This window comes from Caloenas nicobarica, chromosome 2 (genome assembly GCF_036013445.1).
Source record: "Caloenas nicobarica isolate bCalNic1 chromosome 2, bCalNic1.hap1, whole genome shotgun sequence".
In the NCBI taxonomy this organism is placed as follows: domain Eukaryota; kingdom Metazoa; phylum Chordata; class Aves; order Columbiformes; family Columbidae; genus Caloenas; species Caloenas nicobarica.
The window spans coordinates 4,776,638-4,801,877 of NC_088246.1; the positions used below are offsets into that span (position 1 = coordinate 4,776,638).

The following is a 25,240-nucleotide window of genomic DNA, read 5'->3' on the forward strand; positions in this document are numbered from 1 at the left end:
GAAGCTAATGTATTTTTAGTCCAGCTTTTTCTAAATTAATCTGATTTGGATACACTGATGTGCTGTCTTGACTGAATTCAAGCCTTGTTATTATCTTGTGACTAATGTATAGAGTTGTGTTAATTAAAAATAACAAAAATTAGAATTCGTCAACAGTAGGAAAATGTAACTGACTTTAGCCATATGGGCAACCGGTAAAATCGAGGTTTGGTTCCAGTGACACGTTTATATTAGATCTGTACACATAAATTCATTGCAAATAACTTTCAGATGTTTACAGAGGCACTGACAGGGAATCCAGATGAGACCCTTACAATTATCTAATCTAGCACAGAATCATAGAATCATAGAATCATTTCAGTTGGAAGAGACTCTCAGGATCATTGAGTCCAACCATAACCTAACCTAACTCTGGCACTAAACCATGTCCCTAAGAACCTCGTCTAAACACCTTTTAAACCCCTCCAGGGATGGTGGCTCCACCACTGCCCTGGGCAGCCTGTTCCAATGCCCGACAGCCCTTTCCGTGAAGAATTTTTTCCTAATATCCAATCTAAACCTCCCCTGGCGCAACTCGAGGCCATTTCCTCTTGTCCTATCACTTGCATCTAACACAAGCAAGATAATTTCAAATAATGTCTTTGCATCGAACAGGATTGTCTGTTTAAGATAGAATATTCCTTTAGGAAAGATGTCTCCTTGACAATGTCTGTCGATGGAGAACCAGTGAAATCCTTACACAAGTTTTTCCAGAGGTAAATTAATGGTTGTCACTTCTTTGACATTTTTAATTTATCTTTTAATTTTCATGATGACTACAATTAAAATACTAATTTCAAAGATGTTAAAGGGAACATTCCTATTATATTGAAAGCTTTTTAGTTGTCTATTATTTTCTTTACTGCTAATAAAATATGACCACCACTACAGCAGGGAGTAGAGGATTCAATCAGTCTGGCTCCCGATCACATAGGAACCCATGGAAAACTGAATACTTCGAGTGAGTTTCAGCTCCAGCTTCAGTTGCTTATGTATACATAATTAAAATATAGGTGTCCACATATGAGCTGGGTGTCTCAACTCCACTATAATCAGTGGAGATCTAGCGAATACAGTCAGGAGAACTTGCTCAGCTCAGCCTGGAGTAGACGATTATGTTTAGTCAGTCAAACAGCTGTCAGCTCCACAGACTGGGCAGGTCCCAGTTCACATACACAGATCTGTGCAGTAGCCACTTAGACAGAAGTTTGCCAGTCTGTAAACTGACTTTCGCTTCAGGAGATCACTTAGAAAATGAAACAGGTACATGAGATTTGAGATGCTGTAGACTACTCGAGTCATTTACCAAGGGGTGGCATTTGTGACCCAGAACCTGCATCCAAAAGGGAGACAACACTCTGCCTTGGGGTGTCTCACCAGCAATAAATGCCTCCAAATAAGCAACTGAATCAAGCCCATAATTTACTAGCTGCTACACTCACTCCAAGCCAAATTTAAATTTACTTGTTTCCTTTTTAATTGAAATCAGAAGAATGGAAAGCATACCTGACAAACATCATAGTGCTCGAAGAGGGACAGTAAACCAATGTCACTGCGGCTTGTGATACCTTTCAAAATTGTGATATTGCCATTTCCAGAGTCCAGCTCAATCACATTGTTGAAAACATTGGACACAGCTTTGCCAGTCAAAAACAAGTTCACCAGTTCCTGTTTGTGACGTTTAAAAAAAAAATAAAACAAAACAAAACACAAACCACGTAGTTAAACATCTTGTCTCTAAAGACGTCAGTACACGACTGATTCAGGATTGATAAATTACACATACATGAGATCCTAAACTGATGTGGTGACTTGAAGTTTAGGGTTAGGGGTAGGATTAGGATTGCTTACAAAACTTTTTCCAGATATTTTGGGGAAAGTCTACTCCAAAAGTAAATTGAGGAAATACTAGCAGGGTTTTCGATGTTCATTTTTCCAGAGGCAAACTGCTGATAATCAATGTCTTCTTACATCCAGCTCTCAACCTCAGTGTTGCTGGGGTTTTTTTGTTTTATTTAAAACATTTTAGTGGCTCTTTTTCTCTACAATGAAAGCTACAGCATGAATGATAGAAATTAAAAGCCTGTACAGTAGTATCTCATATTTCTGCATGTGCTTGATGATGTATTTTGTATGTTGGACAAGAGTTGTTACAAGATTTTTTTTTTCTCACTGATTATTTCTGGATGAACTTAAGTCTCATTCAGTAAGACATTCAACCATATGGCTTCACATCTGGTCCATATCACTAATATACTTACTGTAGCAGATTGTTGATTACTTCCTCTCCAATTGAACTAGAATATGGGTATGTCAGAGGGTAAATACATGTGAGAGAGTGAGTGTGTTTGCATATGCACATGCCAGTGTGCCTGAAGTTAGAGGAGCAGAGACATCAGACATTTTGCTTGGCATAAGATCTTCCAAGGGCCAGCTAGGATGTAAGAGCACATAACAATATCTAGCAGCAGACTGTGCTACAGCAATGCACTAGCTAGCTATTAATAAACAACATATGTCAAGGAATTTGAGGTGAAATAATAATAAGAAAGTTTCCAGAAAAAAGAGTCCAAACTACCATGCCCGAAGACATGAATAACACTGGTATTGCCAATTTGGACTTAATGTATGATGTGTGTAATATATGACTGTGCACATTTATAGCCACGTGTTTCTTCTGGATTCCCTGGAGTTTATAGGCTCTTATGGGTGTTTTAGCACTTCTAATTCATCAGTGATGTTCCACCACTTTCTTGGGGAATCACCGCGTAACCACAGTATAAAAGTCTTTTAACAACAGTACAAGAGAAGAACATGAAGCTTGCATTTTGCAGCCAAAATGGCAGTACATTTAATAGCTGTGGACCATATTCAGAACACAAAACTGCCCATGTCCCAGCTTTGGGGGAATCCATGTCCTAGAATTTTGGGATCTACATTCCACCTATGTATCCAAGGCAAAGGGTTTCCAACTGCTGGATGCTTCTGCAGTCCTAGAGCCAGTGGGAGATGCTTGGTACAGCAAACAAGATGAAATTTAGACTACATAAAGCTGTGGTCCTAAGTGCCAAACAGGTACAGACACATGCGGACCAGAAAACTAAGCCAAAAAGTAGAGGCAACAATATGCTAAAACGCAAGGAAAAAGAAAAAAGGATGAAGGTGTTTTACATCACAGGGGAAAAGGGAAAACATAAGGAACTTAAAATAAGATACGTCATCTCTTCCCAGCTCTGCTTGCAGAACATCCCCAAGATCGCACGCTCAACTTACCTGAGTACAATAGCCATGGCTGCCAATCAATCGGTTTGTAAGTACATCAAAATCATTGCGCACCCTGAAAAGGCAGCAAGAATACAATTAAATTAGGGGTGGAGAATACAGTAAAACTGAAATAAAATTCCTCATTTTCATTAGACTTAACAATACTGCTGTGTGGTCCCTTCTTCTATTTTACAACACCAAAGAGAAAAGTCTGTGAAATTGCATTGTTGATGAATATGGAGTAATATATCCCCAAACTAAGTTCCCTCTCCCATAACTCCTGGAACTATTGAATTAGTAATTGGTTGATGACCTGAAAAATAAAGGTTGTAACTGTGATCATTTTTATGCTGCAGATATAAAGTAATTGCAAACATTATTTTATACATAAATAAATGTCTAATTATTTTTTTGAGAAAAAATGGTGTAGTATACTCGGGGACAGCTATGGCAATAAACCTCACAGATTCATTCTATGCTTCATAAAAAGCTATTTCCCTTCAGTATAAAATAAGTTCATCTCAGTTGTTTTGGCTATATCCTTATTTGGGCATTGCCTGTTTGATCATCAATTAAGACTTATTAATAGTTATTCTACATATACCTGGCCTTCTCACTCCCATTTGACTTGTAAAATCTTCTATGCACCCAAATGTACATGTTTCCTTGTAATTAGCACAATTATTAAACAAACGAACAAACAAAACCCATGAAGATTTGTTTTTGACAAAGTAAGAATTGAATTGGTGTGGTTAGGGTACAACTGGCTAGAAATTTCCCTTCAACATTGCTATATATGGTCTGTTCAAAATTTATTTCTTAAGTAAAAAGCTGGGACATTACCAGTTTTCATCCCAAACTTTACATAACTAGTTTCTCATGGGTTTTCTTTGAATGCGAAAATAAGAATGTAATAATAATTTAAACCAAGTTGTCACCATTGAATCACAATTCCCTTATTTAAAATTTTATTTTAGACAATTTAGTCTCAATCATAACAAACGGTTACAACATCATCTCTTGCTAGTGTGAAATCAAAGAAAAGACCACGGAAAATGTGCCTGCGGTATGGAAAATTCTCTCATGCAACATTGCAAGGAATGGATGAGGCGATAATAATCTTTGGATTTTGGCCATTTTTTAGTTTTAGAAACAGTTTCATCTTGAAAACGCCATAGCCTTGTTTGAAATGAGTAGACTATACAATATGCGTCAGTTAGGGACGATGGGACGTACGACAAAGACAATAGGAGGAAGTTCTAATTTCATCTGTAGGTACAAACAATATGGGAGTTCAGAGGTGTATCTCAGATTTTCAAGAAGAAGAACATCTGCCATTCAAATCATCTCTGCTAATGAGGAAATAAACATTAGGTATATAGCTAAGAGGTTTACACCTATTCTAAATGGTTTTAAGATTATTATTCATACCTGCCAAAGACTTACCAGCTTCCGTGCAGGTGTATTTATTGTATAATAATAAAAGGTGTTTGCTTTTAAGTGCAAGTACACTTCATGCAAAAATATCAGATAATGATAGCAATGTGTTTTGTTTTCTGCCAGGCTGTGAAGACATTCATTGATGACAAGCAAATATGAAGCACTTGTTCATTCTGGTGTCTTGGCTATCAGATGTCAAAACAGATGTAATGAATAAATCATTACTACTAAAATACTACTAAAATGCATGAAATTTTCCATTTATAATCTTTAAATCACTTTAAAACAGAAAACCTCATTCAAGCCAGGAGACATTTAAATATCCCCATCATCACCAGACAATGATTAAAGACTTTAATGAATCCCTGCTTCTCAATTTACAACACGATGTTCTGCATGCTGATTTGACAACATCACAGGTCAATAAAAAGACATGACCAAAGAGAACAATGTTAATAGTAAATACTTCTTCCTCGTGCTATAGTATTGGTGTTTTCCAGTGTCATGGTAGTACATAATTCCAGCTGGAGAGTGAACTTGGAGAATGGTGGTTTTTGCCTCACCTAGTAATATTGTAAAGTCTGTGAAAAACAAAACAAAACAAAAACAAAACAAAAAACAAATCAAACCAAACCAAAACAATTCAGAGCACAAGATACTGATTTTTAAAATCTCCTGGACAAATATTAAAATTAAGCATGTTTTCAAATATGCTTAAGCACAATCTCCAGCAGGAATAATTTCCTGAGTTGATATAAAATTAAAAAGTTGACAGTGAGATGTGCTAAATTTCAGATCACTCTGTAAAATGTCCCAGCTTGATTTTAATTTTAGTTGTACTGTGTGCAATGTGATGTTGCTTATGTCTGTACTGAAACCAGGGAAGAAAGAGTTTGAATTCTGAATGAAGTGAGTAAAGCTGTGGTTTCAGCAGCCTGTTGAGACGAGAGACAGCAGCAAATACACTCAGATTAACACACTTCCTAATGTGCCTAAAGTTTCTACTTTTGCTGCGTTTCAGTTTTTGCCCTGGGACCCTTGAATTGCTGAAGTCTCCTTTCAGCAGTGCTGGAATTGCTTAGTCCAGCCTTTCTGATATCTTGACAAAATGTGGAGGTATTTTTATATGCACACAGAACATAAATAACATGGCAAAACTCATCTCCATATAGATTATTGGTTTTCAACTGTTCTTTTAATTTTTCTTTTTAATTTATTTTTTATTTTCCCCATAACACGGTGATCAGGGTGAGTTACCTATATCCTAGAACTCATCTGTCTTTTCCTTCAGCATGCAATCTAACATTTTTTTCTCATATTATTATTGCATAAAATGAACTTAATTATGTGGCAAAACAAAAAGATGTGTATGGTGGCTTCAGAGCAAATATTTACTTTTAGGAACTGGGGAAATCTCATCATGACAGAAATCAGCAAAATACATCTGGTGTGAATTACAGTTATTTTTCCACGTTTTCTAATGGTGCTGGTTTTAAGGCAAGAACACCTGAAATAGCCTTTCCAAAAAGTATCATTCCATATTTAAAATCTCGTTGTCTCTCCATGCTCCTGTAGGTGATTCTGTGTTAATCTTCAGCCTCGTTGAAACTGTTAGTTTCAAGTTACGAATAACGTAACATTAAGGATGTAAAACACTGAAGATGTACAGGTGTCCTGAGCCGAACCTTTCACTGCTCTGAATTGTCACAGCCATCCTGACATAATCTGATGACTTCAAGGTAGCCTTGACAGTTCTTATTAGGGATCTGCCCCATGTTTTCAATTCATTCATCCATTCTGGGATGTACAAATTATAGATGAAAAAAAATATTCTGAGAGTTCAAGACAGAGGGGCAAAAATACCAGAGTTATAAAAAACTGTAACGGCAGTATAAACCTCAGCACTGATGGTGCATTGACAAAATAAATTACAGTGATTTGAATGGACTCTACTAAAGTTTTAAAAGTGCATAAATACAAATACAAAATATAAGTATTTTGAGCACTGGATGCTACAATATAGCATAATCCGTAATCAGATAAACTTTTTCTTAGCAAATAACACTGAGCTAGATAAATTAGACATTTAAAAAATGCTTCATATGCATTAAATTCTCAGTTTATTTCCAGGAAAATTCTTGCCAAGTCTTAGATGGAGAACATCTGAGCATTGAATATTAAATATAAAAGTCACATACAAACTGTAGCACTGGGAATGACAGAAGACTATCAAAATATGAGTTAATTCATGTCAGTTATTTACCCTAGATACTGTTTGGATTGATAGCAGAAGAAAATAAAACAATACAAAACAAAACGTGGTGTATTCAAGTAAGTGCTAGCTGGTTTACAGTCCTTAACTCTGTGGCAAGGCTGTAATAAAAAATTGGTGACCTCATTTTGTTCATGGCAACAGACAGCTATATTAACAAACACACAATTACAAGTCTACTCCAAAAATAGAATTTGGGTTGGGAGGGACAAAAACTTGTCTTCAGGCATAAGGATTTCAAATAATTACAATGGGGATGAGGAAAATGACAGGATGGGTGACTGGTTTATTGTGTAAATGTTCCATAATTTTTCTTTTTTTTTTTTTTTTTTTCTTTTTTTTTATACTGGCATACTGCAAAGGTTTCAAATGAATGTTCAAAAAATAAGGGAAGAGCCCCACTGAAAGAGAAAATATATTAAAAAAATGCTGTTTGGGATTCAAACCAGTGAAAGCAAGGAAGTGGCTTCATTCTTTATTTATGACTCTTTTCACATACCTGCTAATTTAACAAAGATCTTAAAATGTACATGTACTGAGGTAATCATGCACATTTAATTTACCAGCTCTGTTGCTACAGGGTGCTAACATACTTCAGAAAGTATTTATATTACAGAAGGACAGATCTGATGTGAAAAGTGATTAATCTATGGGCACATTCAATCCACTATTTCATTTTAAAAAATAAATTATCTTTCTCATTGAATGCAATATGTCTTCCTGAGCTCAACACATTAAGCAAAGACACTAAACCAGGATCTGCCTAAACATGTTGACCTTATATTTAGCAAACAGCTGAATAGTATATAGTATTGTAGTACACTGGCTGAAAATTGGCAAAAATATGACAATGTTTTTGTTACTGCTCTATTTTGTAGTAGAATGGCACTTCTTCTTTCACATCTTTGAAGTCTTTTTAATAAATATACTTTCTATCCCTAAAATCAAAAGAGTGCATTTCTGAAATGCTTTGATTTCCTGAAGGAAAGGAAAACAAAACAAAACCAAACCAAACCAAAAAAACCCACCGAAACAAACTAACGAAAAAAACCAAACCAAACCAAAACAAAACAAAAAACAAGACTGAGAAGAAGACAAAGCTAATCTATCACTTAGGGATGGGCTTCACATCATTAATTTTTTTATATCTAAAGATGGCCACATAAACATCAGCTAACCACTTTGGGCTCCTTTACATTTTTGTATATGGAGAGAAACTGGTATATCATGAAGGTAATTTATATGACCTTGCTTAGATAATTTGCAGAGCAGAGGAAGAAACTACTGGAAAATGCCTTTTCTCCATCTGAAGAACATGAGGCAAAGGGAGTCTGCCCTGACTCGGTCATGGCCATCTAATTGCTATATACCAGGGACTGGACAGATAAATCATACTCACAAACATGTGGGGACTTCTGAGAGGCAGGGTATATTTTCTTTTTAGATTACAAGCTGAGAAATAAGGTCGCTATAGAAATGACAACCCCCTGTAGCCACCCTTGAAAAAAGACTCCTCAATTGGACGAGGCAATTAAAAGCAATGCATGAATACTCAGTTTCAAATAGTCGCTTTGTTATAAGTTTTAGTTCAACAATAACAGGATTTGAGCATTTAGATGTAGTTGAATTAGAGGAAGCTCAGATGGTCAGAAGAGGCCACTGTCAAGATGTGGAGCACGTTTGCTATGAGAAGAAACTACACAGACAAGGACCATTTCACTGCAAAAGAGCACACCTGATGGACTGCAACCAAAGTTCAAAAACTCCTCATTGGTAAGGAGAGGATTCACTCACTACTTTTCACAACATGTACTAGGCAACAGTCGATAGACTTATTGGGCAAAAAGTTCAAGTGAACAAAAGGAAAAACTCCTTTGCAAAACACATAAGGACACTGGGGAACTCATTGCCACAGGACGTTGTGAAAGAGAAAAGAATTAAAGGGTTCAGAAAGGTTTTAGAAAAATTTGTGGAGGATAGGTTCATCAAGGGCTCATGAACTCAGTGGTCCGGATACAACTGCCAGCTTAGGAAGTCTCTGAATTACTGACTGTCGGAAACATGGAGAATATACCAGCCAAATAATTGCTCTATATTCACCCCATTTCTTAAGCAGTTTCCTTCAGCAGCCGCAGCTTTCCACTACCAAAGACAGGCTAACAGGTTAGATGGACCTTTCCTTGGATCCTATACAGACAGTTTTAAGGAACTGAGGGGCAATTAAATCCATATATCTCAGATACTTCTTAGAACAATACTCTGAATTTATATTAGCCATGGTGTGAACTACAGACGCATCCCATAGTGGGATAAAGCTGAGCTGTGGAGAGAGGGAAGAAAGGAAGATGATGTTCTCTGCATCTGGCAGATGAAACCCAGCCATCCCAGTTGCTCTTTCATAGAAAACTACATTTCTTCGTTGTTTTCTTGGCTCTGCATACTTTTCACAGTGGTAGAACCTGAAATCTAGCCATAACTTGGGTGTGTTTATTGAGTCACAAGGTAAGTTTACTAATACACTTCCATTTTGTATTAATATTGTCCTTTAAATTAATAGCTCTTCTCAGTCCTTGTTGTTTACTTACAACTGCTACCCTCCCATTTTTTAGAAAATAGTTATGTGCCTTCTCAGAAATTGGTTTTTAGGCTAGGAAGGATAAAAACTTCTGTTATTCTTTTATAAGACAGATTTCTCTTTCCTTTGGTCTTCCCTTTCCCTACACTTCTCCAATTTTAATGCGTGAACTCAATTTGACATGGCATTTCGACGAAAACACCTTAGTGCCTTGCACAATCTATTAATATTTCTTCACCTCTTAAAAATATTTATGCTGATACACACTAAGAACAGATCCAATGCTATTTTATAACGCTGGCTCAAAATCACTGCTTGCTCCACTACTCATCTCTTCATCCTGCTATTTACAACTTATGGACCCCCACAGTACAGTAGTGAGTAGTCTGTATGCATGACTTTGTAGTTTCTGCAGTTAAAATAAATTCTTTTTTTTATTATCCTCATCATGGAGCTGAGCCAACTCTTTTTGTAGAACATGATTTGGTCTCTGTATTGACAGTGCCTTTCAACTTTTGACTCATCAGTACATTTCATTAGCACACCACTCCCTTTTTCCAGCATTACTATAGGGAAGAAAAACTAAGTTAAATCCCAGGCTGATCACTGAGGAACTCTATCAGTAACCTTCCCCACACTGATAATGCTTTTCTGAGTCCCTTTCCTTTATCACCTTTACAATTCTTAAAAGATCTCTTATTTTCACATTAGCAAATGACTTCTCATTCAGCATGATATCAATTACAAAAACCTGTTATTACTTTTCTATTAACTAATTTTATTCTAAAGGTGTTTGGGTTTTTTTTTTTCAGTTCAGCTAGCAATTGTCTATTCACTACTATAATTGCATGCTTTAGTGAAGTTCAGAAAGAATTAATCTATTTCATTTCCCAATTTGAAAAAGCTGTTCTATCAAAGTAGAATATTAGTTCAGTCTTGCATAACTTCTCTAGAATCAGACTGCATTCCCTGCCATTCTCCCTTTACCTCTGTAGTTAGTTACTCTCTTTTCAGAAGTTTGCCTACGGCTTTTCAATCTGCTGAGATTAAAGGCTGTTTGGTCTGCTTTTCCATCTTTCTTAAATGTAAATATTGTTTGCTATTAAACTGTTATATGATGCCTTCTATTGTGAAGAAGTATTAAGCATCATTGCCATTATATCTGTGATTTTAGTTATTTCAGTATTTGGAGACGGAAAGCATCCACTTTTCCAGATTTACTGCATCAGAGATGCAAATTTATTATATGTTTTAATGGGGCAAGTGGTATAGTATGACCAAGCATGTAAGCTTTTAGGATAAAGTTCATAAAGTCTGACTAAGCAAAAGAGAGTTCAGAAAGTCTTGCATAATTTCAGGAATGAGATCTAGACAAAATGATACCTGGTTTATTTTTTCCTTCATATTGTGTAGCCATCACTCTTTCAGGTTCAGTTCTACCTCCCACAAAATTCATTCAATTTCTATGCATAGTTTCCAATTATCCATCGTGACTTTGCACCATGTTGTTCTCCTTATTGAAATATAAGGCAGAATATTAATTTAGATTTGAAACAATCTTTACATTATTCCTCATATCAGCCACATCCACTTCACATCTTTTCCTGATATCTTTTTATTGATATGATAAGGAAATTGCTTGTTGTTTATTTCTGTGACTCAAGGTCTGGGTCTGACCTCATCTGAATCACATTTTTTCTTTGTTTTCCAACACCAAGACTCAGACGACTAGTGCTAGAGCTATTTGTTCCCCACCACACTTTTTTCATTCCTTTGCACTCTTTCTTTGGAGATCAGAAAATTCTCCAGAGAATGAGCTAATAACCTTCCTTCATTTCAGGCATGTTCCCCAGCATTATGATCTATCCAGATCTGTTCTAGAAGGAACTGGATGTGTCAGGGGAACAATCTGGATTTTTTCCTGTTGTCATAAGAAATCTTTCTGGTGCATACCCACAAGAAATTTGCTATCATCCGGAATATAATCCACTTGTCTACCAGTAACAGGCTTCCTGAATTCTCTTAACAGAGAGACAATGGTGACACATCTCTCTCCATTATTTGTGCAAACCCCAGTTCTTCCCCCCTCCCCTGCCCTTTTTTCATTATTTCCCAATACACCAATCCCTTACCTAGCAAGATGTCAAACAGAATCAGTGTAACAATCTCTTTGTCTTCTTGATTCTTCCCTTTTCGATGAGTTTGGTTTCTTTTTTTTTTTTTTTTTTTTTTTGTTTCCTTTATGACTAACATTTATTCCTTGTTCTTCTGTGCAGTAATTTCTTCAAATCTAATTCAGCTCTTCCTCTTCCTTGCCTTTGTGGTTATGTTTCCACTTGGGTCACATTCCTTAACTAGCAGGCTATGTAGCTTCATTATCTTCATCTCTTATTCAACAGATGCCTACATATTTGTTTTGTGTCAGAGTCTACTCTCCTTTCCTGTATCTTATCTTCAAAATCCCATTCTACCATCATCTGTAGCTTTAATCTTTTGCCCCTGGGTCCCTTCTTTCTCAACTGTTACAAGTTGATGTTTCATATATCAATATATTCCACTGCATATCCACTTCTGAAAGAATATAAATCTCATCGTTTCAAACCTTGGTTTCACATCGTCCTCCAAATATTGCTAAGGCTGTCTTATTATCTTTGTCTTCTTGTCTTTCTTTGAAGGAAAACCATTAACTTCTTTCAAGTAAATTCTCTTCTTTATTGCCTCTTAGCAGCTGAAGCTGCAATCTGTGCTTCATTAAGGTTCTATGTTTATTTATATAATTATCAACGTAGCAAGCAATTTTTGCCCAGTGAACACTGCAACTAGAAGGGTCTCTTCCTAATTCACACAACGGAGCCTCAAAGACAAAGATCCTGAAGATTATGAGTCTCATGCAACCTATCAAGCAGGAGGCACAGAAGTTCACTTACCCAAACGAACAAGGACTCGATTCTTCCCTACCAAGCACTGGATCCCACACAACTCTCCTATTTGCTCTCCTCCCACTGTTTTTGGTAAATCTAATCTCATGCTTCCTCCATATTGTAAAATCACACATGAGTCTTGGAGAGGTCTGAGACTCAAATGTGGATTTTTCAGTTAGGTCAAGCTGCCCATTTTTTAGCACTGTAACGTAGTTGACAGCTGTTTCCCCTTAAAAATAGCTGCTTCCCTATCTTTTTCAAACACCAAAAGACTAAGCCGTAAAATACATGATGACATGTATTTATATTGCATAACTGTAAACACTGAGTGAAACCTGCTCACACACGTAATTTCCCCTCGCTGTTGGTCTCCCAGGCGCATTCAAGTGCGGGGAACTACATCTGAAGAAGTTTTCCCAGAAAACTGGCTCATAGAAAAATATATTTCCATTAAGAAGTGAGTTCGCTCCATGCGATAGGATCTTTTATGTGAAGTCGTAATTGCTTTTACTGCTGGACAAGCCAAATGGCTATTTCACAGAAACCTTTTCTTCACCAGCCAAATGGCATGAGTAGAGTAGGTGCATTTTATGAGAACTCTAAATTAGAGATTAGCTCTGAAAGAGGAAGAGATGTCAGTTAAGAAATGTGGACTGAGGGTGGAGGACCCATTGTTCCACCCACAGTTCATATGTCAACAGAGCATCACTTTCTTTTTCAACGTCCTACGTGACTGAGAGCTTAAAATCAAGTCACACGTCAGAATCACGGTTGTTTCACAGTAAATGATAAAGAAAAGGACACAGAAATGATACAGAAAAGGACACAGAAAAAAATGACTTGATACAGGTTACTACAATGATGGTTATCTTACACACCTCAATAAAAGCTTATATTGAGTAAAGGTAGTCTTCCCAGAGCATGGTTTTCAATATGTTTTAACTGCACTAATATTTTATAATTTTAATATTGTTATTCGAGAATATTTAAGATTATTAATCGTAATGAATTGTACGGTAAATTAAGAGTGCTTATTCTGTCCTTGCAGCAATATAAAATAATCCAGATGAAAACAGACCAGCAAACCATGTCTGAAAGGCAGGTAACATCATGGCTAGAGATGCCAAAGTCCAATGTTCAATTGACAGTCTCTTCTCTGGTTTGTGGCACCTCATTCTGGCCACAGTAAAACAATGTGCTCTCATGTTTATAGCACATGCCCAACAAATTATACATATCTGGAAGCTCCTTGATAAATCAGTTCCCACAGACTTCTGCTTTCCATTTGTCACATGTCCCCTCTGTTCTATGAAAACTCTGTAGAGCAGGAATTGAGTGGCTATAGGCAAACAGCTGATCTTGAGGTCGGGTAGAGCCTGGCCCACAGTTACTGAATATATACATTGTCTTACCCTGCAGCAAATCAGAGATAACTTTCTCCTGTGTGAAACAAGGGTGAACACACCTCTTTGCCCTATACGTCAGTGCACATATGGTCAGAGGTATTGGGGAGCAGCCAGTGGCTGGTATTACTAGGTATTACTGCACTATAAATATATAATGTACATGTATGTCTCACAGTGAAATGCTGTCCTGTGGAGATGAGTAAAGACAGAACTGTTATATATTTTTAAAAATTGACAAAAACAGTTTGCCAGTGGACCAAAGAAGGAAGATTCTTGCAATATGGCTTGCAACCAAACAATTACAGAAGTAAAACCAAGTTGACATGTGGATATATATGTTGAAGGTAGACGCTCCTCATAGCCAGAGAGGGATTGAAGCCACTGGTCCTTTAGCCTATCTGATCAGGCTTTCCTCTCACACCAAGTTCAAACATGTCAAAACTTTTCTCCCCTATAATATGCCAAGTGTAGCTCAGCGTAATTTATTATGGAAGGATAATTTTTGAGATGGAATAGCAATACCAGAAAGGTATTAACATGATTTGATGCTTGCGTGTGTTTATTTCAAGGATGGATTAGAATGAAAGATGAAGGAAAGTTAACTGCTCTAGTTCAGTGAAATGGTGCCTCAGGAATGAAGAATAAGTTCTCAATGGCACAGAACAACATAGTTTTAATCATAGGATTCTACTTAGTAAACAATTGTTAATTGATGAAGATTCCAGAGAACTAGATAAATTACTCATAACTAAGACTTATTTGTGTGAGAAGTCCTAGACTGATAAGGAATTTATTCCATTTAATGAAAAGGCAATGGCTTTTGAAGAAAAAAAATCACTTTCTTTTTTTTTTTTTTTCCCCTGCAGATAAAGCCATTGTTTTCTTTATTCTCACATAAAAACTTCAGAGAATAAATTGAAAAGTTATCACAATGACCAACATTGACTGCAGAATTACATTCATGCTTTGCTATCAGTGAGTGATGAAGTGTCCCTAGGTCAACAAAAGAGATTGGAGACACTGGTGTTTTAATTCTATTGGCCAGCAAATTTGTGAGTTACACAATGAGACTGTTTTTCAGAGGAGGCTCTATTTATGTTCTCTAGGTAGTTTGAAAATGGCAGTAACCCTGGTTTTCCACAAAGGAATTTGACCTTAGGAATTTTCTCATTCAACACGTTCTTTGCTACAAGAGGTTCTGGTAACAATGGTATTAGGCAATAAAATTATTGCACTGATTAGGAAAAATATGGCAATGGAAAGAGACAGTGTGACTGGTTGGTAAGAAGCTGAAATTTAAAGGCAGCTTTTCAACAAATGGATCAGAATCAGCCACATCCCAGTATAGCAAGGGTTTTGCATGAGCAAGCACAGTGAGGAAGGTACCAAGTGTTGGAGGTGATGAAACAGCATCTAGCAGAGCAAGTTCGTGCTGCAGTTCCAGTATGTGTTGTAACTTAGGCAAGACTGGGGGGTTTACTGAACCTGCCATTACTGAGTTAGTGTAAACTCCTGAGTATTCACAACTTTCCCACATGCAATGTGCCATTCTCAGATGCAATGGTGAGACCCACATGGGGACTTGCAGCCCACCTTTAAGTTCAGTCTCTCCCAGGTGCGTGGAAAATATCTGGTAGCTCTTAACAACATGAAGATTTTAGTACACATTCAGGAAGATTAGTCCCCTGAGCTAGTACAATACGCCCACTATTTTTTTAATTTTACACTGGTTGTAAAAAAAAAAAAAAAAAAAAAAAAGAGATTACAATGGTTAGTGACTAGCACTCCTTCCTGTACCAGAAGCAACAACACGTTCTCAGCAACTTCCTCAGGAATTCTCACTCCTCTTTGGCCATTTGTTATCAGTTCTACCAGTGATGATCATTAGTGCGTGGAGTATGATAAACTCATTACCAAAATCTACAAAGCAGTGCAAGCCCCTGCATTTCCTCGCACGCATTCCCATTAAATAAAAATACTTAGATGGTCAGTGGTTTAGAACAACTGCCAAATAGACCAAAAGTCAGCCTGTCCCAGCATCCAGTCAGCAACAGCAGCAGCAAACATCAAAGCAGAACACAAAAAACAGGGCACATGGAGATTACATCTAGACAGGTGTGTTTAACGGTACTGAAGGATGTATGTTCCAGTAATTTGTCTAAATTTATTTGAACCTCATAATTCTTCTGGCCTCCTCATCTCCCAGTACTGAAAGTTATTTATGCTGTGGAAAAAAAGTACTGTTGCTTGTTTTAAAACCAAAGTCAGAGCATTTCCATGACAGCTCCCAAGTGTTTAGACTCTGAGAAATAATGTATAATCACTCCTTATTCAACGTTATCATGGATGTCTAAATTTTTGTCACATCCAAATTATTCCTCTTCAATGCCAAAGAAGAAAGATTTCATCTGTCTTCATGCAGAAGCAAGTCCACACTAAAGGGAAGCAGTGTGTTCTAATGTCTGTTTACGGACCTGGGGGACAAGACTACATGCAAGATAAAGACATGAGAAGATCATATATATATATATATATACAAAGACATTACCATGTTTTTATTCTGTTCTGGTTTCTTATCACCACAACTTCCAACATATTGTTTCTTTTTTGTCTGTCATAGAAAGTTGAACTGATATGTTCAGATAATTAAATTACTAGTAGTGGTGCCAAAATTAGTCTCCTTTTTTATAATAGCCTATTTAAAGCTCATCACTATGTTAAGTACAGCTGAAACTGTTTTTTCATCATGAATAATGTTTCACATTATTAACATGTCATCTCCCGTTTATTGACCAGTCACTATAAGACAGAATTCATTTCACCACTCAATGTTTACAGTGTCAAGCCTCTAAATTAGTAGGTCATTTAAATTTTCTTTTTATATAGGGGAGATAAGTAAGCATTTCAGGAGTTGCTTTATCTAAGGTAGACATTCAAAATGAGTCAAATGAATCATGAAGTTTTTCTCTTTTTTTTTGAGCACAAAGGAAGCCTAGATACAAATATTTCCATAGAAAGTAAATAAAGATAAGTAAGGTAGATGAGCACTCTCAAAATAGCGAACATCTAAGAAATTGGAGTCTTAGCTAGTAGTTGTCCCTCCAAAATAAAAAAAAAAAGATAGGTACTGCCCACAGCAATTCTCCTCACCTTTCTTGACACTTGTTTTCAAATGGGATGGCTTCTCTCTTTTCATTGATTATAGAGAGAGCTGAAAGGACTGAGACTTGGCGTAATTTTTAGAAGGTGAAACTCAGGTGAGTTTACTCCATTGTTGGCATTATGAGATCCTTCCAAACTGCTAGAACTTAGTCAGAAATTTAAGAAGGTGCTAACAAGTCATGATCATTCTGAACCACATCAACTACAGCACCTACCATTCCTGAATTGTGGTCACAACTGCATCTCGCATCAGGACAGACACGAGCAGCATCTGTCCACAGCTGGGACTGCTCTGAGGAAGTCTCTAAGCCTTGTAGTCTCATTATCCTGCGCTCCTTCTGGATCAGTTCTGGATGGGTTGAACTGCACTGGTCTTGGTACAGTGGTACTTATCCTTCAATTAATTAATTAACTTCATCATTTAGTCCTCATTCAAAGTCTTTTAACTTACAGTTAATGCTTCCCCACCATATAAATAAGGTAGAATTATTTTCTTCTAATTATATCCTGCAGTGAAAGCTTCAGTAAACACTGGAATTATTTATAGAACAGAAAACATTGGGAAGAATATTTTTGATTGAAAAAAACATTTCAATATTCATTAATCAACAATCAACCTGGAAAGGGTTGTCAGGCATTGCAACAGGCTGCCCAGGGCAGTGGTGGAATCACCATCCTTGAAGGGGTTTAAAAGATGTTTAGACGAGGTTCTGAGGGACATGGTTTAGTGCTAGAGTTAGGTCAGGTTATGGTTGGACTAGATGATCCTGAGGGTCTCTTCCAACCGAAAAGATTCTATAATTCTATGATTCTAACATGTCAGTCTTCTCTTTGTTGAACCAAATGTAAATTCTTTGGTTTGGTTCCATTGGACATACCTCTGCATCTTACACAATGCTGGTTTGTGATAACCATGGTTCAAAACTATTCCATCCTTAGTCTTCAACTTGCTTTCAAGAAATGCCAATTATTTATACAAGAGATATTTACCAAGGGAACCCAGAGAGTCAGCACTGTGGGCATATGGTAAAGAACTGACCCAAACAGAAGCATTTCAACATGATCTGAGAAACTAAAATATGTCAACTTCTCAACTACAATTAAACAGTCTAGTTTTTTCAGTAGAATATGCACACAAAAATGAGGATAATTGAAACTTCCATGGATTTTTCTTTTGCGCATATATATATTCTAAAAAAAAACCAACAACAACAACAAAAAACAACCACCAACAACAAAAAAAAACCCACAAAACCACCACAAAACAAAACCACAAAACACCCACTGATTTTCTGCATAAAAACTTAAAAACTGGGACAAAAAAAAAAAATCCCAGGGAGATCTATTACCGGATGAAAATTCCGTTACCTAAAATGACTCTTATTTGTCTTCAACTATTCATCCAAAACTATGCCAGTTATGTAAATAATTGCTTACAATGTTTGTAACACTCACTAGATGGTACATATTTCTTGATGATATGAACAGTGAGTTATTTGTCTTGATATTTGTAATATCCTAAGAGAAGTACTATGGCAGAGACATTCAAATCTGTTACTGAAAATTGCACAAAAGAAATTTAGTTGGCACTTCTAAAAAAAATTATGCAAAAGTCTGAAAACACATTCCACTGTATCTAGTGATAGAGAAAAATTCCTCTTTCTTATAAACAAAAGATAGGTACCGATGCAGTGTATTATACAGCACTAGTCAAGAAGAGTAACTCTACTTTAAAATGAAGTTCTGTAAGTCATGAATCTTCCTCAAAATAGAGCTTCATTTTATAAACAATTCTTACGCTGTAGACCAGAATTGTAAAAATATTTAGAGACATCAAAATGCAAATAGGTACCATAAGGAATTTTCATGTTCACTTTAGACGCTTCGCTCCCTCAAATACAAACAGAGATGATTGATTTGCCTTGTCTTAATCCATCTGTTAAGAACTGAGAAGTGATGGAAAAAAACAAGCTCCTTGCTTATCTTATTAAGGAATGTTTACCATTTTACAGCAAGTAAAGCAATGCAATCAATAGCAATTAGGAACATTGCTGCTTTGGGTGATCCTGCCAAATGCCAAACCTGTTGTTACTTGCTCAAATACCTTTACTAATCTGGACCTCTCCACTGTAACTAACTCAGCAAAATGAGAATAAACGACATGTTATAAAATTATCACATCATTTTTGTTAGAGTGCAAAAGTGAAGCCAGCAGCCTGTAGTGTTACTGTAAGCGAAAGAAAGGAAGAAATGACAACAAAACAAACAAAAAACCCCCAATCTGTGCACATTTATAGGAATCTCAGTGGGTAACTAAACGCATATCACAATTTCAGACTAAGTTGCTACTTATTTTCAAGACAATGCAGAGATGTAAGAAGTAAAAGCTTACACAAATCAACCCCATGCTGCTTTCAAGTGCAGCTGCTCTCTTCATGTCAGTTGTTATTGCAAGTTGTCAGGGAACCGTTCTTCTTTTCACTTGCAGATAACTCTAGGAGATTTTTATAAAGGTGGAGTTTCACAAAATGAAGAAAGCTTTTATATTCTGTCCCACTCTGATATTCACAGTACCACAGGAATACGTTTAATCTTTATAAAAGCACAATTAACCACAACTGTGCTTGGGCAAGCCTTGATGAGTTTTAAAAGAGGCTGTAACAACTACCCCTTAGCCAGAGCTCGGCACATTTATTACACCAATTAACTGAGACCAGATTTGTCACACCTTACTTTTAAACATCTAAAATTAGCTGTCTAATCCTTTTTATATTAGGCTCTTTTTATCATTATCATTGATGGAGAGATTGGGGCATAACAAACAAGTTATTCATCCCTACTTAAGACAGATATCTAAAGTATGTGAAATAAATAACCCTCTAAACGAGTCTTGCTTTCCACTGTCAAGACAGGGAGCATAAGCAATGCCTAATGTTTAGATGGAGTCATTTATATCCAAAATGGGAGACTGATCACTGTCACTTTAACAGAATATATATTTATATAAGTGTATGTGTATACAACAAAAGAAAAGCCAAGATTAGCTAAGTAAATCTGCATAACTTCTGCATACTTATCAGAGTAAACATCAAGATAGATTAAAAAGGCCAGAGGCTTAAGTACATCATGATTTTTTCGTCACATTGCAGAGCTTGTTTGCTTTGCAGTTTATGAAAAGGGAATACAAAGACACTCACAGATTGATAGATCTTGATAAGATGACAGACACAGTCAGAAGGATGCACCCACAGGGTCCAATTTCAAACTGAAAAAGAAAAGGATTGGTTTTATTTTGTTTGTCCTGTACATTTTTTGCCCAAACCTAATGAAATGCAAATCAAACTGAAGGCAGAAAGAATTGTTCTTATTTACTTAAATACTGATTTTGTTGCTTTGCTTGTTAAAATGCAAGACATTTTATGCAAGACACAGTATTTGAAACAATGTTCAGAAGACATAATATGAGAACGATAAACACAGAAAGACTGGCAGCTGAACTACAACAGGTTTAGCACCTTGTCTATACACAGTACCTGGTGAATATTGTGCTGAAGAAACACAATCAGATCTTCATATCTTGTGGCACTATGTAGTATTAGCTGGGGAGAAAAGTAAGTAAAAAAAAAAAGTAACTGAAACAATAACAACTCATTTTTATAACGTGAAATCTGAAGTAAAGTAGCCAAAGCTTTAGATCTGACAGGAAAGATTTCGAGTAACAGAGTAAAGCTTTAACAAAATCTACCTCTTATTACTGTTACTTGGTATGGTATAGTATTTCATCTCAGAACCTCATATATTCTGAATTTTTAAATACTGCTTCTTGGTTTTAAGTTCATAGGACAGTGTGACTCAATTTTAAGCATTGTTTATGCAGTGAAAAACAATTCCTAGAACAAACACAGCAGCTTTTAAAGACACAGAACGGGCAGGTAGCTCAGGAGTTTCTACCAATGTGGCGAGGAATCTATAGCAGGCATGTATCAGAGCACTTCTTATCATACTCAGAAATTACCCCCTGAAATTAGCCCCTATTTGACATGAATTTCAGGAGAGTTCACAGATCCAGGCCCTCGCTTCAACATTATTTTTAAAATTTTTCTATCTTCAGATTTTGACGGAAATGATCGTCTTGCAGATACCGTATGAGGAAAGATCAAGCAGTCTGGATTATATTCCTTTCCATCACATTTTCACCGTGGCCATGTCCACATGACCTTGGATAAGAGATGATTAGAGGCAGCACAATGGTTTTAGTTGCACTCTGAACTAGCCAGCAGCTCAGAATTATGTTAACATATTAATTAAATAAACTGTCTATAGCCAAGCATATTATAGCCAAGGCTTTATGCTGCATTTACCCTATTTATACAGGTTTTCACTTCCAGCTGTTCCAAAACTGTCTGGTTCTGACCAGTTTTTGACACATCTATTTCTCCATTTAGGTGGATGGTAATATTTCCTTAAACCAGTAAGGCCTGGCTTATGGCATCACTGTTTGCAAAGCCATTTGAGAGTTTCAGATGGAAATAAAGGCATAACTGGAAAGTATTTTGCCATCTGGAGCTTCTGGAGAGAAAAAAAAAAAAAAAGGCAGAGAATTCTGTGTAAGACAAGAAGAAAATAGTTTCTTTCGATGCTCACGGCCATGCTGGTTAACTTGAAAAGATCCACGTTCACTTTTGCTGCATATCCATAAAAGCAGACACAGTTTATAAGCTTGAAAGGTAGATGGAACAAAAAGGACTTCACAGAGCCCAATTGCCCACAGACACTGGGACAAGTCAGAGCCAGACTATGGGATTTTGCTATTTCCTATTGGTTTTTGGACCACAGGTAACTAGTTTGATATAAAAGATTTTTAAAACACTAAGAGAGCAATGGAAAACAAACTAATTGTACTGAAATAAGAAAATCTAGAAAGAGGATATATGGAGAAAGTTACTGTGAGTTCCACAGAGCCTTACAGTTTCTAAGATTCCATCTGCCTTGTATTTTCCCAAGGGAGTGAATTGCTGCCTTCCTGATGGCCTGGAGACAAGATTCAGACAAAACCAAAGATCATGTTAAAAGAACAAAATGGCATTAAAGAGAAATCAACATGTTATATGAACTGAATGATGAGCCAAAGATTTTGTATTATTTTTTTAACTACTTTTTTTAAAGAAAGGACCTCTTGCATAATAGGCTCATATTACATGTTAAACAAGCTTTTATCAATTAAGTCTATATATTAGCTTTGCTATTGCAGAGTATTTAATATGAACTACAAGTTTGTCTATACAGAAAGAAGATAAATATATTTTTAAGACGTTAATGACAACTTTTAATAGAAAATAATATTACAGCAATGACATTAAAACCAGTAGAAGAACATATGTACCATATCATCACAGGAAACATTTTATAGATGTAAAATATCACTCAAATGTCTTTGAATTTGCTGCTTCTATTTCAGGTTCAAAGAAGGGCTTCTGTATCCAAAGGCTTCTGTATTATTTTTCAGCTATCTTAGTTGATTTAATAAAAGAAATGACCTATTCTCACAAAACCTGACTCACTTAAAAATATGCAGGAACCAGTACAGCCAAAGCCAGCAATTTAAATTTTAAATGTCTTGTGTACAGGCAGTCTAAATGCATAGCATAAGCTAAGCAACTAGTGGGCAGCTACAGCAAAAGGAAATTATTCCCAGCCATAACAGAATATCCTGCAATACAAAATTGTTGGGGTAAAATGCTGCACCTGGAAAAATAACTCTCGGTAAAGATTTTGGAGGAATCCTCACCTAAACGAAATCCACAGGATCTTTCACAGCAATTCCAAAGAATTTTACTATTCTGTCCCAGCTACTGGGACAGCAGAAATGATGTTTTACGTTTCTCCCTAAGCCATTTCAGATTGCATAAATACACCTCACAAAACTTTCATTTTATAAACTAGGTACATACGTAACAGACACAAGTATAGGAGCACTGTACAGTAACTAAAACTGCTTCTCCTACTTACAGTGCGACAATTGCTTTTTCATTGCCTCCTGCACGCCACAATATGTCTGCAATAGCCATGGTGAGGCATTTGGTCCTGTGAGCTTCCGAAGGCTGAAGGCAACTGCAGTGTGGGAAATGCAAGAAACAAAGAAGTACCAAAATGAATATTGGGAAGCTTATTCATTAGATATGATATCCATTAGATATTATACACAGATTCATAGCAGGTTTGTATCTAAAAGAACAAAAGTATTTTTAGAGACTATTTAGATGTCGTAATGCCTAATAACAAGGCTCCAGCAAGTTGCCTCAGAAAATTATAATTTAGGTAACTCAGTTCCTTCTATAATCAAGAAAGACACAACTTGGACGGTCAACTCAAAAAAATCCTGTGAGTTGAAGAGGGAGTTAGTATTGTGACCGAGAAGACATACCAGGTATAAAGATACAGAGGAATCTGACCTTTGTCTGAGGATGAAGCATCTGAATGAAATGCCATGGGAGCAGTCATTGGGCAGGCAGGTTGAAGAGTGCTCAGCACTAGACTGAAGAGGTGGTAAAAGGACATGGTGCTGCTATTGAGCACCAAAAGAGTTCTAAGAGAGAGACGCAACTGAAGTCACCACTGGAATCTGGGCTTTCTGGAACCATTCTTTGAGGTGAACCACCTTAAATATCATTGTAGGCATTTAAGAAGGTACCTCGGATCTTACTGAGAATAATCGGATCCAGTCAATAGAGCTGTATCTAGAACAATTTCCCCTTTAGATTGCTAGTAAAACACACTCTGGGCACAGTGGGTAGCTCTCTTCTCCAATCAGAAGCAAAATGGAAATTTGCAGGAATTTAAATTCATCTAGGTCAAGTGTTAACAGCAGTGTATTGTATTTGGGGGATCTGGATGAGCTTATGTTGCTCACAGTGATGGCTGGACTGCTCTAATGGTACTTAAGCTAAGCAATTGTAAGATTGTTAGCCTATGTCTATATGTTCTACAGCAATACCCTTGTACTACAGATGAATCTAAGAGATGACATGCACAATCTCTACTTCTAGAAGATAGTGTCTCATTTAAAAGGAACAATTGAAACAAAACTATTATTCTCATTGTGAAAATGGACATGAGAGGACTAAATGAGGTATGATCAACAAGAGAAACTGATCACTGGAAACTAATCTTCTAAAAGAAATAGTGGATGTTCTTTCAGAATACAAATTTGTAATTGATTGAATAAAAATCAGGTAAATGTACTTTAGGAAAAAATACTGTATTGGCTAATAATGGACATGATAAACTAACTCATCTTTAAATCTGTAATAAAATCGTTTTTATATTCTGTAACAGAATTGCTTTATTTATTGAATATGATTTTCAGTTTATAAAGACCCTCGTACTTATTTTTTCTTGACTTACAAATCTACACTCCAATGTTCTTACCTACTACTGAACTTTGTCTAAAGTATCATCTGCAATAAATACTATGTTTGCAGTTTTTTTAAAAGGTGAGCCCCGAAGTGGTGACCTAAAACATTATGGTAACTGACCCAGTATTGTTCTGTGGAACCCCACTGTTTCTGAATAATTTTCACTTAAATGTTTGCCTTGGAACTTACACAATGATGTGCAAAACTACGAAGTGTTTACATGAATCTATTGATCCCAAACATGTAAGCAACGCTGTCAACACATTTCCTACAAATTGTGTTTTGGGAAGTCTTCTAACACCTCCTGTTACTGTGACTTCCAAGATGTGAATTGATGAAAAACGGAATATGAGGCCAAAAGTCACATAATGGAAACCTGGCAGATTCAAGACTAAAACCCCACATCCACGAGCCTGAAAAAGTGGACAAGAGCTCTATGTCCCTGGGAAGCACAGAACTGGAATTTTGTCTAGTGACTTCGAGAATGGCAGTCTTTGAAATTCAGATCTTATCAGTTTTAGAGTGTTACCAGCATGGGAGGTGATGCCAGAACCTGTTCCCAGCATTTGAGTAAAAGATCTAATAATGCAAAAGACTAAACAAGAAGCACCAAACATCAAAAAATTAAACAGACTTTCAAGTTCAATGTCTGCCTTGAATATAATGTTCATTTAGCAAATGTTTCCACCTCTGAAGGATGTGAGATATGGGAAATAATTGGTGAGAGTTCTCAAGTAAAAAAAAAT

General features: G+C 36.4%; 1 protein-coding gene across 1 annotated transcript in view; it reads right to left on the bottom strand.

The window, feature by feature from the left end:
* MINDY4 (MINDY lysine 48 deubiquitinase 4) overlaps positions 1 to 25,240 on the bottom strand; it is a 76,363-nt gene that overhangs the window by 19,313 nt on the left and 31,810 nt on the right. Inside the window, exons 10-15 of the mRNA XM_065629247.1 lie at positions 23,089 to 23,190; positions 22,047 to 22,110; positions 20,613 to 20,678; positions 20,277 to 20,344; positions 3,313 to 3,376; positions 1,546 to 1,707 (exon numbers count right to left, since the gene is read on the bottom strand). Coding sequence (XP_065485319.1) covers positions 1,546 to 1,707; positions 3,313 to 3,376; positions 20,277 to 20,344; positions 20,613 to 20,678; positions 22,047 to 22,110; positions 23,089 to 23,190 — 526 coding nt within the window. The remainder of the gene's footprint in view (positions 1 to 1,545; positions 1,708 to 3,312; positions 3,377 to 20,276; positions 20,345 to 20,612; positions 20,679 to 22,046; positions 22,111 to 23,088; positions 23,191 to 25,240) is intronic.